Here is a 19101-nt window from a genome sequence, read left to right as displayed (position 1 = left end):
CTGCTACTGGAAACCAGAAAAAGGCCTGTGCAAGTAAGTGCTCAAACAGAAACATTCTGGGGGCTAGAACCCCCACCACAAAGGGCTTTGTTCTAAAACAGGGGTTTGCAACCTGCGGCTCTCCAGATGTTCATGGACTACAAATCCCATCAGCCATGTTGGCAGGGGCTGATGGGAATCGTAGTCCATGAACATATGGAGAGCCGCAGGTTGCAGACCGGTTCTAAAAGAAATCACAGCATCTGTCAGTAATTCCTCACAACTGTACCGAGAACATCTGGCTGGCCTGACAGGCGGCAGGTGCTGGCGAGATGAACGTTGCTGAAGCAGTTGGTACGGCGCGGAAGGACGTGGGCCTGGACATTCGTTTGTGGAGGACGGAACGTTTGGCGGGAACGACGGTCTTTGCGACCATCAATCTTTTCATTTGTTGACACCATCAGCTGAGAGCCACTGAGCCTTGGGAAGTGAATTAGCCCTTACACATTAGCTGCTGTTCCACTCTAGATGTTTGCCTCCTTTCTCCTGCACAGTTGCGAAAATACTTGCCGTCAAATTTTCACACTCTTCTTTTTTCTATAGCAATAAAAGTTAAAGCCAGAGCTTCTCATGATTTTAACAGCAGCCTCCATCCGCCACAGTGGAGCCTAATGCTGTTCAGCCCTAATTCAGCAGCAGACACACACCTGGGTTCTTTCCTTCATTACGTGATGGGCGAGCTGTAGGCTTAGGAAACCTCGTCCCTTCCAAAGCTTTGGCAGCAGCTGCGTGTTGAGCTTTTTTAATACTAGTTCCTTCAGCTTCCCAGTGCTGGTCCCCAAGAGTCAGCTGAACTGTAAACACCTAGGAAGGAGAAGGAAATCCTCATTGTCACAACCTTCTGAAACGTTCCAGTATTTAGTCTAAGGTTGCAACGAGAAAACTGCAACCTAAGACATGAATAAAATGGAGTGGATCCAGTGGATGGTCTCCCCAGATTTTTTTAGGGTGAAGTGTCACTGATTTTACCCCTGCAGCAGACCTCTAACTTCCCATCCTGTTCCCAGGTGTCCTTATCCCTTCCCCTCTGGCAACATTTAAGGGGGCATTTTACTCAGCAGAAGGAAGGCGGGGCAAAAAGCAGAGCCTCACAGACAGAAATGACTTCCGTCCATAGAAATCCTCCACAGTATCCAATCCAATACTCTGGCGACTTGGTAGCTATGCACACCATAGCTGTGATAACTTCATTAGGTAGAATGAAGTGTATATATCTGATTCATTTTAAGCATCTATCCTGTCCTAACCACGGACTTTGAGGCAAGCGATCACATATGACTGAATACAAACGCATGCAGTTCCAGGGTCATGACCTGAAAGCAGACAGCGAACGACCAATAGGACTTCCAGGTCTTATGCAATCCAAAAAGCTGCCTGCAAATCCTCTGGAGCAGTCGACACAAGCAGCTCCAAGCTGAAAATCTGGAGAAGCCCCACTGAAGCTGCTGCGCTTACACGGGGTCAAGCGTTTTGCACTCTGCCTTTGGGCAGTGTAAGAAATGCAACGAGGTGAAAACCAGAAGTGCCCACATCGTGCTGATCTTGCCTCAGTAACATCGTGCTTTTGGGATAAGCTTGATCTCACCCTTTCAGGAGGAGCGTGAAAGAAAAGAGGCAATATTTACCTTTGAGTGAGCCGGACCCTGCTCACTCAAAAGCTTATACTCAGGCTGAATCTTGTTGAAACGGGCTAACTCATTCACAAGACACATTGGGGTTTTCTCTTTGGGGTTTGCCATGTTAGAAGGAACTGCAAGGCAAGACAAAACAGCTTCTTTAGTATGGAGAAGTAACGTGAAACAAGGATGAACGGCGGCGGGAGATTTTCTTGATTGGAGTAAACTAGCATTGTAAACTTTTGCTTTCTTAACCAATAAGATCTCCGAACATAACAGAAATATAGTAATTCGGTTGTGTTAAAGACTGGTTTACTCATTTCATTATATAGAGAGTTTTGTATTCAATCTTTAGTATGAGAGCAAATAATATTGCTGAATTAATATAGCTACAGAAAATGTGACCAATACTAAGCGTTTGTAAACAATATACTTTTGATAAGTTAGTGGCACTGTGCTTCTTTTGTTTCAGACTTTAGTATGTGGAAATAAAACCAATTAGTGAAAGTTCAAGAATTTGCCTCTTCACGGCAGTGTTAAGAGGAGCTTAAATAGAAAGCTGGAACATACCGTGCAGACACGGTATGTGGAACATATTAATCAGCATTCCATAAGAGACGCCCAACATATTTACTCTGAGGCATGAGTACAACGGTTTCGGAAGATCTGTTCATTTTGATGCCCAGAATGCCAGAAAGAAATAACCTTATGACCTGACAGAGTGAACATTACAGTTGCTAGAACGGGCCCATAAGAACAACTCATCCAGCCAGCTTTGCAAGGAAATCTCCAGCGAGAGACTGATTTTGAAGTTTAAAGGCTGCGGCCTCATAGTTGGCCTTCAGAGCGTGCTCTGTTCAGAAGTTCTCTAAATCATCATTACTAAGTCATGTCTGGGGGGGTGGGGCGGGAGAGGAGTCAGTCCTGATTTGAGAGTCCTGCTGTTCCTTTGAGTATTCAGCTGCTCTGCATTTCTCCATCTTCTTCATTACCTATTTAAGGCTTTTAAAAACCACAGTGGAGATTCAGATTTTATGGTCCATCCCTGCAGCTTCTAATCTGACCCTCGCCACACCGCAAGAAAAACCTCTTTGAATCCTTCAAGCCAGGCGTAGAGCCCCTAGTTAAACAAGTCAACCAAATGTCATAATGTTGACGAAGGAACAGGACCCATTAGGCTTTACAAACAAGCGGGGTCTGCAACCTGTGGGTCTCCAGATGTTGATGGACTACAAATCCCATCAGCCCCTGCCAGCATGGCCAATTGGCCATGCTGGCAGGGGCTGATGGGAATTGTAGTCCATCAACATCTGGAATGCCATAGGTTCACCACCACTGTATTAGGTCAAAACATTTCTATTTACACAGACTTTTAACCAAGGAGTTTCTTCACGAGGACTATTTTATAAATATCACTTTAGACAGTTCTGTTTGTTGTATGTGCTTTTATGCTCTGGCTTGTCCTGTTTTGATTAGCATACTTCTATTCTGCTGGCTTGGCTTGACCCTTGAGCCAGACCAACCTACAGACGTTCTGCTGAGCAGTTTCCAATTTACCTGAGAATTAATTAGGCATTGGAGCTAATCTTGACAGTTCTAATGGCATGGAAAGCTGGTCATTGATTGTCTCTGGCAAAGCAGAGAATGGAGGATGCAGAGTGTAATGGTCAGTGTTGGGCTGGGATCTGAGACATCCAGGTTTAACACCTAACTGTGCAACGGAGTGACCTTAGGCTACTCTCTCAGCCTAACTTAGCCCTCAGGGTTGTTGTGAAAAAAACATGCACAGGAGGATAAGGGGCTGGATTCAAACAAAACTGAATTTCCACCAACTGCCCTTTCCCACTGCAGATTGCCCTCACAGCACTTCTTGGGGGCCCCGACCTCCCAGGAGCAGAATTTAATAGAGATCAAAGGGCTGCAGTTGACTGTGGGAGTTAGCAAAGTCTCTTTCTTCTATTGGAGAATTAAGGCTGGATCCAAGCTAATGTCTGCTGCCTTGAGCTCCCTGAAAAAATGGGGGGCAAGGCGGGAGGATAAAAACATACTTTAAAATAATATGTTGCTTTCCCAAGTGGTTACTGGACACAATAATTTTGGGCTTATCAAGAGCCAGACTTCATACATGAAGAACAGCAGTCAGAAGAGCTGCCATGTTGAAATAGCAATACCAAACTACAGAGTCAACAGGCGAATGTTATGCCTGAAGACCATCCTGTTATTTCACTGTGCTGCCTGAATGTCAACGCAGAGACCTCCAGGGGAAGGAAGAAGAAGAGTTTTGGATTTATACACCACCTTTCTCTCCTGTAAGGAGACTCAAGGTGGCTTGCAAGCTCCTTTCCCTTCCTCTCCCCACAACAGACACCTTGTGAGGTAAGTGGGGCTGAGAGAGTTCCAAAGAACTGTGACTGGCCCAAGGTCACCCAGAAGGAATATAGGAGTGCGGAAACACATCTGGTTCACCAGAAAAGCCTATGCCACTCAAGTGGAGAAATGGGGAATTAGACCTGGTTCTCCAGATTAGAGTCCACCTGCACTATACCACGCTGGCTGTGTACTTGGCCTTCCCTTCCTTGCAAATAGTTACGCTGCAATCCACCTAAAATAGTCCATGGATGCCATAAAAGGCCCATGATGGAATAAGAGACACAAGAGACCAAACTCCATGGTGCAGTAGACACTGAAAAATTTCCAAGGTCAATTAGAATGACAAAATGTTTCACAATGCATGATTATTCCCAAAGAATCAGACATCCCCAAACTGTTAGGTCAACCAGTACGGATCAAAAGTGACAGTCCCTTTGAAAGAGTTCGACCCTAGATATCTGAAAATGCTGCACTAAAAAGTAGGCAGGTTCTAAAAGCAGTGAATCTATAAATGCATGCTAATGACTGGATTTGCTCTCTCACTTTGTTCTAATTTTTAAAAATCACTTATCAATTTAGAAAACTTAACCAGTGGCTTATAAACACAACCAGTGTACAAACTGGAAATATTCCTATCACAATGTTTGACATGTATGTTTCAAATAAAAGTTCATGCATTAAGCACAGCAACGCACAGCAAGGACACTTTTGGGCTTACCTGCAGCTACACTGATAGATGTAACAGATGCAGAGGGTAAAGCAGAATTTTGAAGAGGTCTACCTGCATTTTCTGAGGGCAGAGAACTAGCGGGAGAAGGAATACTCAAAGGTTGTGCAAGAGACTGGTTCTTGTTTAGTATTTGGGGGCTGGACAGACTGGCAGAGGCGTTCTGGATTTGAACTTGAGACATGTTGACTTCCATCAAAAGCAAATCACTGCAGGTAAACTTGGCGTTGAATGCAGGTTATTTCTGTACAAGAGCTTGAATTTCTACCTTAGAAAGAAAGAAAGAGAATTAGAGGATTGCTTCCCTGCACCCACCTTTCAGATAACATCAGGTGGCGGCATCCCATTTTCTACATTCAATCATATATATTTCAGTCACACAGAATTTATGTTAGAATGCAAGCAACTCAATCATACACAGCAGCACGATGCAGAGGCTATCGTTTCTATTTGCTCATCAGTATTCTCTAATGTCTTGGTACCATTCATAAGACCACTTACAATACCGATCCCAAAATGATATCAAGCTACTGATGTCTACAGCCAAGATTTTTGTCAGATGGCATATCTGCCTCCGGCAATTAAATGTGTAGTTCTCAAACAGGTAAACATTACAATTGCTCACAAAGACAGCTGCTAGAAATATGATTGGAGAAGATATGCGATCTCTTTTTTTAAAAAAGGAGACGTGGGAAAATAGCATGCAGACTTGAAACCACCACAGCAGCTGGCTGTTTTCAAAGCTTCATTTCAAAACACGCAGTGATCCCAAGAGTAAAGGATTTATTTCTATATGTGTGTATTTGTAAAGTGTCATCAAGTTGCAGCTGGCTTATTATGACACCCCCGTACAGTTTGCAGTGCAAGAGATTAACAGAGGTGGTTTGTCGCGGTCTATTTCTGTATAACGTGCTTAAAATCTTGTGAACACCAAGCCACTTGCTTCACGATAAACGCTTAACTGTATTCATTCAGGGACACATCCTATATTTCTGTATAAGACGAATGTTCCATGCATGCAACAGGATATCCCTGTTGGTACTCTGTTGATATCCCTGTTGAGAATCATGGAATGAGATACTGATTGAATAATTTCCATCACAGATTACTATTAGAACAGAGGATTCGTATGTCGTTAACTCAGATACTATCATTTACGCAGCCTAAGTAATGGCTACCAGGGAACAGTTGTGAACAAACACCTTGTTTCCTGTGTTCTCTTACAGAAGTTTTAAAAGCTTCTCACATATACAAAGCTAGATGATACACGTTTCAAGCTTTAAGAAAGAAGCAATTGCAGTCTAGGCTAGAATCTAAGGGCAAGTAAAAGCCATTTGCTGAAATATTCTGCAGGCCTTCACAATGAAGTCACGACCAGGTAACTAAATTTAGAAAGGATCTGTCACAGACAAAGATGACTTTAGTAAAAAGCTACTACTTCTGGAAATATAAATGTGGGTATCAGGGGGAAAAAATTAAAAAATGTTCAAAACAGGTCTCTGGTGTATCTTAAATAAATAGTTCCCCAACTGTGTACATAAAAATTCCAGAGCTCCAAAAGACCCTGTTCCTCAGATCTGCAAAGGTCGAACTGCAAACAATGCTCCGGAATTTGAGAAGTGATCAGACAGAAATTCTCAGGAAGTGCTAAACTCAAGTATTTGACTGTGTTTTGACCCTGTTTGTGGGCGTCAAAAAGCAGAAACTCTGCACTTCCTCACTGTGCTCCTGTTTCTGAGTCTGGACCAGGGGATTTTCATAAGGACAAGGTACTTTGTTTTCCCAGTTCACTGCAATGCAAATTCTTCCCTAGCAGAGGCCAAAGCATCCTCTGATCATCTGACAACTTGACAGCTTCCAGTGCCACTGTATCTTATATTATGTGCAAGAACCAAGTCATCAAAGGCAGTTTTCATAAACCCTCTCAAATATTGCCTTTTTATCACTTATCCAGACAGCAAAGAGTTCTACAGTTTGGTTTTATTAAGCCCATGTTCATAGAGTGCGCAACTCACTATTTTTATTGATTCCCAATTTGGCAATAATATTTCCTGCAACTTAACAATAGTCTGATGAAGTGCAAAAGCGTAAGGCTTCTGTTCCACACAGGTCCAAACAGCTGATTTCCAAAATGATGAATGTCTCTCCCTGCAGCAGGCATAAGCCTACGAAATGTCCTAGTAAGAGAACCCACAAGTTGTATGCTTCAGTCCAGAGGCAACAAAAAGCCAGCCACATCTTTAAAGACTGCATCAGGAGGAGTTGGGAAAGGAGACAGCAAAAGCTTAATTAAAGATGCAGCCACCGAATGGGCAGACCACTGCCAACTTCAGAGACAACTGAGTAACTTTTGGAAAGTTCGTTTCTTGGATGCTCAGCGGGAGTTGATTTCTCATGAGGACCGCCCCCCCACTGAAAAGCAGTAAAACTTTTCTCCCCTCTTGCTGAGCATCACCTCCAGAAACAAATCCAATGATGCAAATTATAAAACCTTAACAGGAATTTCACAGCTTTTCCTTTGAGACTGAGCACAGTGTAATATACTATATAAAGGAAACTTGCAAGATAAAAAGTAAAACCAGACAGGTGAACCCTGGCTAAGCTAAACTGTACTTCTAACAAAGCAAAGGAATGTACTAACTAGACTGCCTAAGACATAAGTGTCAAACTCACGGCCCTCCAGATGTTATGGACTACAGTTCCCATCATGATGCTGGCAGGGGATGATAGGAACTGTCGTCCATAACATCTGGAGGGCTGCAAGTTTGACACCTGTGGCCTAAGAGAAGGCTGCACCTGCATCTGCCCCTTCCCCCAGTTCTGCAACCTTTTTCAGAAAATCTGGACTTATTCCATCATCTCAACATACAATTCATGTTTTCCACCTAAACAGCTGTTTAGAATGAGTCACAACAACACCAGGAGCAGGAGAACTGAGTCACCTGGAGGCAAAAAGCAAAACCTGATTCTCAGATGAATACTGACTGAAGTTTAATGCACTTTATCCTTGAACATCTATGAGAACCAGCATTCACAGACCATAATTTCAGCAATAATGTCCACCATTTACAAGAGTATTGCCTCAATAACTGTAAGCTTCTTTTAAAAACACAATTTTTTCCAGATTAATATGCATGGGCTACGGAATTTTCCAGTTAAGTTTGTTACTTTCCTTTTAGCGTGCAACCTCAGTTATACATATAAATATCTATTTCTTTATAGGCTCAACAAATACCCAGACAGCCACAGCACCTAGAAATTTGCACTGAAGCACCTGGTATTGTCAAAATTTATATTATTGTACTATCTCTTGGTAAACCTACCTCATATATCATCATTCGACAATATATTATGTATATATAGATTGATACATACATGCACACTATACGGAGATATACAATATATTATGTATATATTGTGGAGTGTATGGCGTTTTCAAGATTTCTATTCTTGAAATATTTCTTGGTAATACTCATCTTTTATCATTCCAAGATACATGTTTTGTTTAAAATATTGAATTTATTTTTAATAACTAAATTGTCACTGATACAATCTTTAGCATATGGGAAATCCCATCCTGGCTCCAAGTAAATAATAAAGATAAAGCTGTTCCTTGCTCATCCTTGTCTGCACACCAGGATTTTTTTGTATGTTAACTTTACACACCATTTAGTGATTATGAATTCATTTCTTAACCAGCTATTTTCCACATTGGCTCCCATAGTCAATAGAATTGAGGGTTTTTTCTTAAAGCAGTAATAGAATTACAACAAACTGAGGAGAAATTAGATTTAGGATTAAAAGTCAGCTTTTTGTTCAGGTGAGGACAACCAATGCTACCCCATATTTATTTATATCTTACAACACTTTTGTGATTACTTCAATAACAATCACAAGAAACAGTGAAGAGTTTAGAATAAGGTTTCACTGTAAAAATAATTAGAAAATAGGGTCATAAAAATGCACCACCCACAAACATGAAAAGGAGTCTGGCTCCTAAAGGCAAATAATTTTTGCCAAGGCCTGTATACGCCACACACTCCTTCCAAACACAGTTCTACTTTTTTTTAACAGGCACAAATCCCAGAATACCGTATATACTCGCACATAAGTCGAGTTTTTCAGCCCTTTTTTTAGGCTGAAAAATGCTCCCCTTGACTTATACGTGAGTCAGTGACTTCCCCCACTTCGCAACGCTCCCCCCACCCGCACTTACTTTAACAAATGGAGGGGCTTGAGAAGAGGCCTGCTGCCTGTGTTCCCTTCCAGGCTGAAATGGCCTGCTGGGAACTACATTTCCCAGGAGACCCAAGGAAATGTAGTTCCCACCAAGTCGTTTGAAGCCTGGAAGGGAACACAGGCAGCAGGCCTCTTCTCAAGCCTCCTCCGTTTGTTAAAGTAAGGGGGGGGGGGGCGAGCTGGGAACCCCCTCTGCCCCAGGGAGCTGTCTTCTCCCTAGGGCAGAGGGGGAATGGCAGCGGCGCCCTGCTCTGTGCCGCTGGCTGATGCATTTCCCACCCTCGACTTATACCCGAGTCAATAAGTTTTCCCAGTTTTTTGTGGTAAAACTAGGTGCCTCAACTTATACTAGGGTCAACTTATACATGAGTATATACGGGTAGTTTTACAGAAAATAATCAGACTCTACCAAACAAACAGCTGCCAAAAATATCCAGAAAGTGCCTACAACTCCCAAGCCTTGGGACCATCATAGTCAAGGCCCTAGAAATCAAAAGTAAAATTTCACTAAGTTTAAGATATCTCGTCCTTGTCTGGCAAATACTAACTCAACAGGTTCAAGGATAGCTGTTGTGGGTTTTCTGGGTTGTGTGGCTGGGTCTGGTAGTTTTTGCTCCTAACATTTCGCCCCATCTATGACGAACATCTTCAGAGGCATGCTGCAGTAAGATGTGTTTCTCTCCATGGAAAAACCCACAACAGCCAGTTAATCCTGACAGTGAAAACCTTCAACAATATGCAGATTTAAGGATGCTTTGGACAGGAACCGAGCAGGGGGCAAAGGAACAGCACATCTGGGTAAGAGGACTGCAACCGAACATAGGAAACATGAAGAGCAGAGAGTCCAGAGAAAGGCTGCCTGAAGGAAGACAAAGGCATGCAATGGGCTAGAAAGCAGGGACTTAAGAAAGAAGGGTGTAAGGGCAAAAAAGACCCATCATATCTATTGAAAGAAGACTATGGACTGGACATCATCTGTCACTACTACAGAGAGCAGAGAGAAACAAGGTTTGGAGCTTGGAAGACTATGATCTCTAAAAGACTGAAGTTGTGGATGAAGAAGGGCAAAAAGGTCAATTATTTCACACAAGTCGGATGCTGGATGGAGTTTTGACCAACACTAACAATGAGGGTTAGCAAACCTTTAGAAACGGAACGAAGAGGTATCACAGGTAGAAAGCAGCAAGATCCCTTAATGTCTGCCATTAAAAGGTTGCCTTAGCAATTTACTACAGTCATTACAAGATTCTGTACCTTTAGGTGATCCAGGGACAGTGTACTTTTGGCTTTAGTTCCAAGGTGATTATTAATATGTTGGAGATTGCCTAGAACAAAAGAGGGAGAAACACCTCATGTTAGAAAGCTACTTGGAGAAATTAGAACAGCACGCTGGAGCCAAACAGCTTTTCCTGTTATGAGAAAAGGAGGAGGGAACTTTCCCTGCATGGGTACAAGCTAAGCAGAATGGAGCATAAGGCTGGCTCTTCCCACCCCAATATTTTAGTATTCTACAAGTCACAACTGATTGATGGTGACCCCATAGAGTTTTCAAAGCAAGAGATGTTTAGAGGAGGTTTGCCAATGCCTGGCGCCACATCACAACCCTGGTATTCCTTGGAGATCTCCCATCCCAAAACTAGTCAGAGTCAGGGCTGAGAATGTGACTTGCCCAAGGCATAGTAGAAATTCAAACTGGGGTTTCCCAGATCTTAATCCAGCACCTTAATCACTACACCACACTGGCTCTTTCATTACTGTCAACAGTCAGGAGCAATGGACAAGTAAGTTCTTCCTAGGCAAAACTTTCAGAGCTTACAGAGGAACAGATAAGACATGTTCTTGTTATACAACCAAATGCATATTTTTTTCTAGGTGGCCAGTACAGTCCCTTCCAACTCTATGATTCTAAGCAACATTCAGCGAGCCCTGTGTACAATGGGGATAACCAAGAACAAACATGAATTTTAAGTGGACATTTTTTCGTCAGGAATACTTAAAGCATTATATTTGCACCAGACTAAAGTCCTGTACACCAAAGGTGCTGACTGAAACAACGTGCTTATACCAAACGTTGCTGAGGTAAACTGACAATATTTCATGGTTGCTGTTCAGAACCAGCAGACTGTTGATCCTGAAGAGAGAGATCAACACATATTCCCGAAACAAGCCACCCAAACATTTTTGCTCAATTCAGGTTCCAGCCTTCTTAATGATATCCAGATGGTACCTACTAATAATGCTTTCTGCCCTAATTCATGAGTTTGTGTACGTTGGTCTAAAATTCATTAGTCTTCCACACCCATGATGCACGTGTGGTGTCTCAAAGCGCCCAGTCGTGCTTCTCTCTTCAAATGTTTTGAGCTCTGCGCAGTCATCAACACCTTCCTATCTGTTCAGAACGCCTTCTACCAACACACACACACAAATGGTACTCCTGGATAGTTTCTGCAAATGCAAAGAAATCTGGCTGGGGCTTGAGTACCATTCCTACTGTGCGTGGTTATAAAAAGGGAATGTCCATAATGGAAGGCAGCCCAAGCAAGCCATGACTAGAACACACTGATACACAACTCTGGCATAAAACCTCCCCATTCTGAAAGGCAAAAGCTCAGAGTGAGATGGGGAGGCAGGCTGGAAATTTTATGGGCCAGCAGGGAGAACAAATCAGGGAAGACACAGACATGGGGAAATGATAATGCATCACAACAACTGATGCCTGCGTTCTCAGATATAGCAGAGCTACCAAGAAATGTGGATGGAAGACACTGGGAAATAATCTGATGGTTTAGTTCATCTATGCAAAGCGTTCTGAAGGTGCCACCTTGCCAATGGGTAAGGTGGGCAGCTGCCCACTCATACACTTTCTCTGTGGTGGCTTCCTCGTCATAGACAAGTCCGCTGAATGTCTGAAACATTCCCACTCTTCCAACATGCCACAAAATGTGCAAAACCAAAATATTCAAAGGGGCCGTGTCATAAAGAGATTAGAAATGTAGTAAAATAGAACAGTGCAGGAAGGTGCCCTTCACAACCGAACAGTTTCGTAGCCCCACATTGTAAATTTCGTTTTGTTTTTATAGCACTGTCTCCTATATTTGCAATTTTACTTGCAGCATTGCTTATAGAATACCTTGGTTTAAACAATGTAATGTTCTCATTGTTTCCTAGCTCTAGACATACTGCATTGTTTCTTCTGGGGTCTGACTGCATTATTTCATATTCTGTAATTCGCCTTGAGTCTTAGTGAGAAAGGCAGGCTATGGAGACAAATAAAGACAAATAAATATCAAACTGTCCAACAGAAAAATAACACTTTTTTTCTTTTCAAAATAAGTTTTTTAAACAAAGTTTCATTTAAAATTATGTAAGAGTCTTCAACGGTAAATAATTATAATACCTACATATATTGGAGACGCATAACATTTTCTAGAATATTTTTTTAATCAAAATGTTTTGGCATCAATATGCTATACTGTATTCAACAATGTTAAATGGTTTAGTGTGTCCAATGTTATAAAGTTTAACCTGACAACCAAATATGCTGGTAGTCTTATTTCTTATGACTGTATCAGAGTGCTTCTGCCCAAACAATACACTTCGTTTACTACATAACTGTTTTCTACCTTCCATTTTTATTTTTCCTGCTCCGTGAAATGTCGTCCCCCACCCCCTAAAAATGATGTGCTAAGGCAGCATAGGGAATACCAGTTTGCAACTCTCTCTGAAGCACTGTCTAAAGTTGCAATTTTTCTTATAGGAACCAAGAGAGCTATAAACATAGATTTAAGCAACACGAAATGCTCTGTTTATAACCACAAAAAAATTGGCAAATTTGAATTTAAAATATGCCAAATGCTACAAATACATTATTTCACATAATGATTCATTTTATATTGTCAAATCAGTAAAATAAGTTTCCTTTTGATAGGAAAATTCTTGGGTATATTTAAGTTTTTCCTAAGACCCCTGACTTTTTCAACAAACCCCCTCCTCCCATTGATCCCCCCCCCCCCCGGTTTCAAAATTTTCAGAACTCTGACATCTCCAGACATGACTCTGAGCATGTCTAACGGGTACATCACAACACAGGTTACACAAGTGACAACACTACTGTTTTCTTTTTGTCTTCCTTTATAGCTTATGCTTTATTTTAAAGTGTGAAGATACACAAGAGGTAAGGAGGCAAGACGCAAGAGAAAACAGCAGGAGAAAGCAGGAGGAAGAGTGGGCCCATGTTTCATACTTGACTTGAAAGTGGGTCCCAGGTATGAAAAAAAAATCAAAACATCTACGGGAAAGGGAGCAGGCTTGATGAACAGTCAGTTCATTGCTTTTCAAGTGTCAAGCTGCTGCTCCTTTCTACTAAAGACACCAAAAGTGAAAGATATACACATAAGGTAAATGTGCAACTTGTACCATAAGGTACAGCTTATTCAAAATCAACTGCCTACTAGCAGCAACATCAGAAGCTTCTGGTAGTACCGTGTTTCCCCGAAAATAAGACCGTGTCTCATATTAATTTTTGCTCCCAAAGATGCGCTATGTCTTATTTTCAGGGGATGTCTTATTTTTCTGTGTTCTGTTTGTCAGGCATGCTTCCAAACAAAAACTTTGCTACGTCTTACTTTCGGGGGATGTCTTCTATTTCGCACTTCAGCAAAACCTCTACTACGCCTTATTTTCAGAGGATATCTTATATTCGGGGAAACAGGGTATTACGGCTGTATATTTTCTGCCCTGTAATCTCATCTTTCCCCAAGGTCTTGCAAAATAAGTGTACGAAGACTTTCCTAATATATAAAACAGTTTGGAAAGTCAGACTTGATGTAATTGGACAAGTGCCTTAACATCCACCGAGTATACACGGCAGCATTTTAGTACAACTCTTTCCCGTAGCGGGCATAGAAAAGTACTGAGAAGTTCGTCAAGAAGCTTAAAGGCGTACAGATTTATTGTAGCATATGCTTTTGCGTAAGATAGCCCACATCATCAGAAGAGGATCACTAGAACCATCCATGAAAGCTTATGCTGCAAGAAGTCCATCCCTCTTCGTTTTTATAAGCTCACACAATCCGGGAAGCTCTATTGCACAAACTTCAGTGAAATGAATGGGCCACATCAATGCTTTTGCACAATTGCTATTAATTAAGGATTTCCCAAAGGAATGCATTCCATAGATGTATTAAAAAGGGGACGGCCACAACAAAATCTACAATACACTATCCTGGTTGCTTCGGCTTCCATTTTTTAACAAATGGGGAAAAATTCTGGTCTGCCAAACACTATGATAGCAGGATAAGTATATTTTGAGAGACGCTGCCAATTCCTGCATTGATTGCACACAGTAATGGTACCTGCATTAATGCTTTTGTTGTCTCATGAAAACTACTACCTAGCAGCACACAAATGGAAATGCTTTGCACTATATAAGGCTTTCCAACAGATCTTTATGCTAGCAATTCAGGAGCATCTGTAGCCAGGGGAACTGTTGCTCTCGCTCATTTAAGACCAAGTTTGCAAAAACGTAAGTGCGAAGGCTTTCTAAATACACATTTGCCCAACTTGATATACGACAAGTGATTTAACAGAAGGGGGCTCAAGCTGGGTCCTGAGTCTTTCGCACAGTTATAGGGAAGGGCTGAGGCTCAGTGGCAGAGCATTTTTTTTTTGCATGTGGAAATTCGCAGGTTCAATGTTCCACATCTCTATTTGAAAAGCACCAGTAGGCAGATGAGGCAAAAGACCTCTACTTGTCAACTCTGAGCAGCAGACAATACTGGCCTTAATAGATCAAAGTAAGTTGCATGTGTGCATATGTCAAGAGGACCACTGATCTACGCGGTCATACAGACAATTCACGTGGACATGAACCACAACTGTACACTAGTCCACATTATCACGTCCACGGTTGTAAGATCATTCCACAATACTGCCTGTGAAAAGAAAGTGCTCATGATACAAACTAACTACACTTTGTTTTTCCAGTTGCTCAGGTGAAAAAAATTGTACTGAAAGTTTTACTGAACAGCAGAAAACTGTTAAAAATGAAAAAAAAATCTGCCACACCATCACTTTCCTGAAGAATTCACACATGCCTGGGAGTTTGTAACATTTGCCAAAATTATCCAGGGGGTCCACACATTCCCGCTCATCCCTCCACTGTGCTGCACATGCAAGCAATCCATCACCAAAGAACTTTCATTCATACAATCAACAGCAAATCATCAGGTATTGTGACATCAAGAGGTAAGTAATCAGATGACATACATAAGCTGTGTGAATCAGCCTCATTAAGACCTCACCATGTCACTTCACAGTGTCACAAAAATGTCAGATCAAATAAGGTTTGCTCCTTTCTCCCAATTCCTTTTGTGAAAGAAGTATTTTTTTTCCTCCGTAGTCCAACTCAATGCATATTTTTGCTTTTGTTTGACATGACCTCACTTATTCTCACTGACTCTTCTCCCAATTCATGTTTATTTGTCTATGCATTCTGTTCTACTTATTTTTGTGTGTGTGTGTTTGCATGTTTTTATTGTTTGATGCCTTGGGGAGCCAAAATGGGAGAGAAATGAGACTCAAAAAGTGTTTTAAATAAACATTCTGGAAGCAAGTTGTCACAAAGGCTGATTTATTCAGTATGCTTTCAATGAGACTTCCTCCATAATACACTGCTTAGGATGGCAGCCTTACACGGATAAAGGTATTTCTTTGTGATCAGATATGAGTGCTTGCATAACATGGAATAAAGGGCTGATATAGCCAAAGTTGCAGAAGCTCAGCTTGCTGTGCACACTTGCTCCTAAAGTACCATTTAGTTGGTCTCCAGTTGTAGCGCAGGTAAAGTGCAAGAACTAGTCCACTGGAGTAAAGTTTGAATTCGGAGACATTTGGGGACAGGTTGAACTTTTAAATGGCCATTAACTATAACCTTACTGAGAACAAACAGTAATAACCTACAGACAAAAGACTGGGATACAGTTATCAAAATGTAAAGGTTAACTTCTAAATCAGTCTGTTTTGTCAGTTATGTCTTTTGTAAAAAATACCGTACAGTTTATGCCACATGGGCTGATGGTTTTAATATAGCAGCCACACTGGTCTCTTCATTACCAGTTATTCTGACACAAGATCTGGGCATCACGACACTCTTTAAATACCACATCTGCATGACTTCTTAGCTGTCACACAGAACCCTTTAATTGCTTTCATAGGGATCAAATGTTCTCAAAAATGGTGTCAAACAAAGTTTCAAGTATCAAGACAGCTTTATTTCCATGCAACCTGAGATATTAAACATTTCCAAGGTCTCACATTAATTGCAATGCACGGCGGCTTCCTTCAGCTACACTTTTTCCTTTGCACTCATTCACATTACTGAAAGTGATGCAATAGATGCAAATGCAAGAGGATTTAAATTTCACAAGTGATTTCAACTCTACAACTGCAAGAACACCACATCAAAGCCCTTTCTTATGTTGCTAAAGTTAAGTAGCCAATTAGATTTGTGGGTATATAGTGGGGTGGGAAACAAATCATTACAGCCATTCATTACTTGCATTAAGTAGCTGAAAGCACTGTTTGTGACAGAACTGCGAAAACTCTTCCCCAACAAGAGTAAAACGTGAAGCTCCTTCCAGGTTACCCTGAGGATTGCAGGCAAAAGTTCAAGAAACAGATTTCGGTTTTAGATCCAGCATATATTCTTCCACACCTGCAAATTCCCTTAAAACTGCTACATCAGCACCTTTAAGACTTAATGTGTTTAATGTCTCCCTGACAAGAGATCCTACAAGACCGCATGCTTGTACTTATGAAGAACACATTGTACACTATTAATGCTAATCGCAGACTATAAGCAGCAAGTGATTGGGAATAACAGACAAAAAGCTGTCATTTTACCTTTGAAACACCTTTTTGCACAGGTATTTTAAGCAATATGGTGTGAATCCCTCCCAACTTTCTTCCACCATCCCAAATGTGCCAGAGACCCCAGCTGGAATACACATTATGAAGAAATGAAATAAACATGTGGCGGTGTGGTGTGTCAAAACAAGATCTGGGAGACCCAGGTTTGAATCCCTGTCTTGCAATGGAAGTGCACTAGGTGAGCCTGAGTCAGTCACTCTCCCAGCCTAACATACCGAACAAGTGTAAGCATAATACAGAGGAGAGAAAAACAGTGTGAGCAGCTTTGGGAAGAAAATCAGGATATAAACACCTAAAACCAATCAATAAAAGCTCAACAAACCCAAGGGATGAAGAACCAGTCCAGATCTCCAAATTCTTCCCCCTTGATCCTGCCTTATTATAACCCCATTATGCCACAGAATGCTGTTGGGGGCCATTTTTGCACCGCCACCGTGCTTCTCAGCTTGGTTTACTACCAATACTTTCTCATTCTTAGGATATATATATATTGCATTCATCTATTGCAGTGGTGGTGAACCTATGGCAAGGGTGCCAGAGGTGGCACTCAGATCCCTCTCTGTGGGCACATGCAAACAGAGTCCCCCCCCACACACACACACACATCTAGGCTGGCCTGGGCCGCTGGGCTCGATTATTAACATTAAACCTAAGACCTATTTTTGGGGAAGCAGTGTAAGTAACCCTGTTAAGCGCTGTTAAACCCCACTGATTTCCATGGAAAGAACTAAAGCGTGATCCTTTACCTGGGAGTAAGCTCGGTTGCTGGCAATGGGGCTCGCTTCTAAGTAAACCCTCCTAGGGTCGTGATTCACCCGTTGGAAGAGTTGCACGGTTGCTTCAAAGCAAAGCCACCAACTACCATCAAGCTTACTCCCGAGTAACACACGCCTCGGAGCCAACCGTTTTTTCCTAAACTAAAACCTCAACATTCAGGTTAAATTGCCGTGTTGGCACTTTGCGATAAATAAGTGGGTTTTGGGTCGCAGCTTGGGCACTCGGTCTCGAAAAGGTTCGCCATCACTGATCTATTGCAAAAAACACACATGCATTTGGGACCCAAGCTAAAGTTTGGAGAAAAGGGCACGATCCGTAACTATGGAGGAGACCCGCCAGAGTAGGAGACTTGCACAAGCCCCCGTGAGCCAGCGCTCCCCTTCAGCCCGCCCCCACTAGGCCCAGCCTGAGCGCAGGCCCGGCCGAGGCCTCTCGCCTCCCCCAGCCCCGCCGCCCCTTCCCTTCCCTTCCCGGGCTGCTGGCCCTCCTCCGCCCCTCACCTGGCGGCTGTCTGGGCTGCGGCTCCCGGGCCGGCTGGAGTGGGCGGGCAGGCGGGCGGCTCAGTCCATGGGCAGCTCCAGGCAAGGGGGGCCCGGGGAGGGGGGGCGGCCAGCGAGTCGCGGCGGCAGCGGCGGACACAGGGCAAACACTAAAGAGAATGAGCGCGGCCAGCTCCGGCCGGGGAGGAAGTGACGGAACCGCGCGGGGGGGAGGGAGGAGCCAACCAGGCCTCTACAGCTATTCCAAGCACCGCCCACCGAAGGCCCGCGCCACCAATCGCAACCCGCGCCGGCTTCCACAGAAATCGCCGGAGGACTACCATTCCCAGCATGCTCGGGGACCCGGGGCCTTCTCGCTCTCTCCCCCGAACTACATTTCCCGGCAGGCTTTGCGCATTAGGGGGCGTGTCCGTGTTCTCCGGTTCTCTCGACGTGTTGTAGAACCCTAAAGTGCCCTGCCCTGCCAGTGGAGATAGATTTAAGGAAGGGTTGCAGCAGGAGTACTAATTTTGGTTTTAAGTGAAAGTTAATTTTTAATTGTATTTTGTTTAGTTTGGATTTGATTTTAATTATTAATAGCTGTTTTAATTGTTTATTAAATCGAGTTTTATAACGTTATGTTTTATTGTAAGTCGCTCTGAGTCCTTTCGGGGAGACATATAAATCGAAATAAATAATTATACTAGGCAGTCGAGTTGGGGTGAGGCGTTCTAGCTCAAGCTCTCAGAGACCCAATACGGGCCATGCAGGGAATAGGTCCGAACAAGAAGAGTAGTTTGGATTTATATCCCCCCTTTCTCTCCTGTAGGAGACTCAAAAGGGCTTACAATCTCCTTGCCCTTCCCCGCTCACAACAAACACCCTGTGAGGTGGGTGGGGCTGAGAGAGCTCCGAAAAGCTGTGA

The 19101-nt window shown here is 42.7% G+C and overlaps 1 protein-coding gene across 9 annotated transcripts in view; it reads right to left on the bottom strand.

Annotated features, from left to right (window-relative positions):
- The window catches only part of STAU1 (staufen double-stranded RNA binding protein 1), a 41764-nt gene extending 23434 nt beyond the window's left edge, over positions 1-18330 (bottom strand). For 3 of the 9 annotated variants that reach the window (XM_048496493.1, XM_048496494.1, XM_048496495.1), the window contains exons 1-4: positions 10246-10316; positions 4744-5020; positions 1665-1789; positions 687-843 (exon numbers count right to left, since the gene is read on the bottom strand). In XM_048496493.1, the coding sequence (XP_048352450.1) occupies positions 687-843; positions 1665-1789; positions 4744-4948 (487 nt within the window). In that variant the 5' untranslated portion in view covers positions 4949-5020; positions 10246-10316. Of the gene's footprint in view, positions 1-686; positions 844-1664; positions 1790-4743; positions 5021-10245; positions 10317-18197 lie in introns of those variants that run through there. The other 6 variants (XM_048496496.1, XM_048496497.1, XM_048496489.1 and 3 more) reach the window with 5 other exon arrangements.
- Between the last annotated feature and the right edge of the window lie 771 nt (positions 18331-19101).

The sequence above is a fragment of the Sphaerodactylus townsendi genome, linkage group LG05 (genome assembly GCF_021028975.2).
Source record: "Sphaerodactylus townsendi isolate TG3544 linkage group LG05, MPM_Stown_v2.3, whole genome shotgun sequence".
Classification (NCBI taxonomy): domain Eukaryota; kingdom Metazoa; phylum Chordata; class Lepidosauria; order Squamata; family Sphaerodactylidae; genus Sphaerodactylus; species Sphaerodactylus townsendi.
Note: the sequence above shows the minus strand (reverse complement) of the source record. Positions and strands in the feature narration are given on the sequence as shown.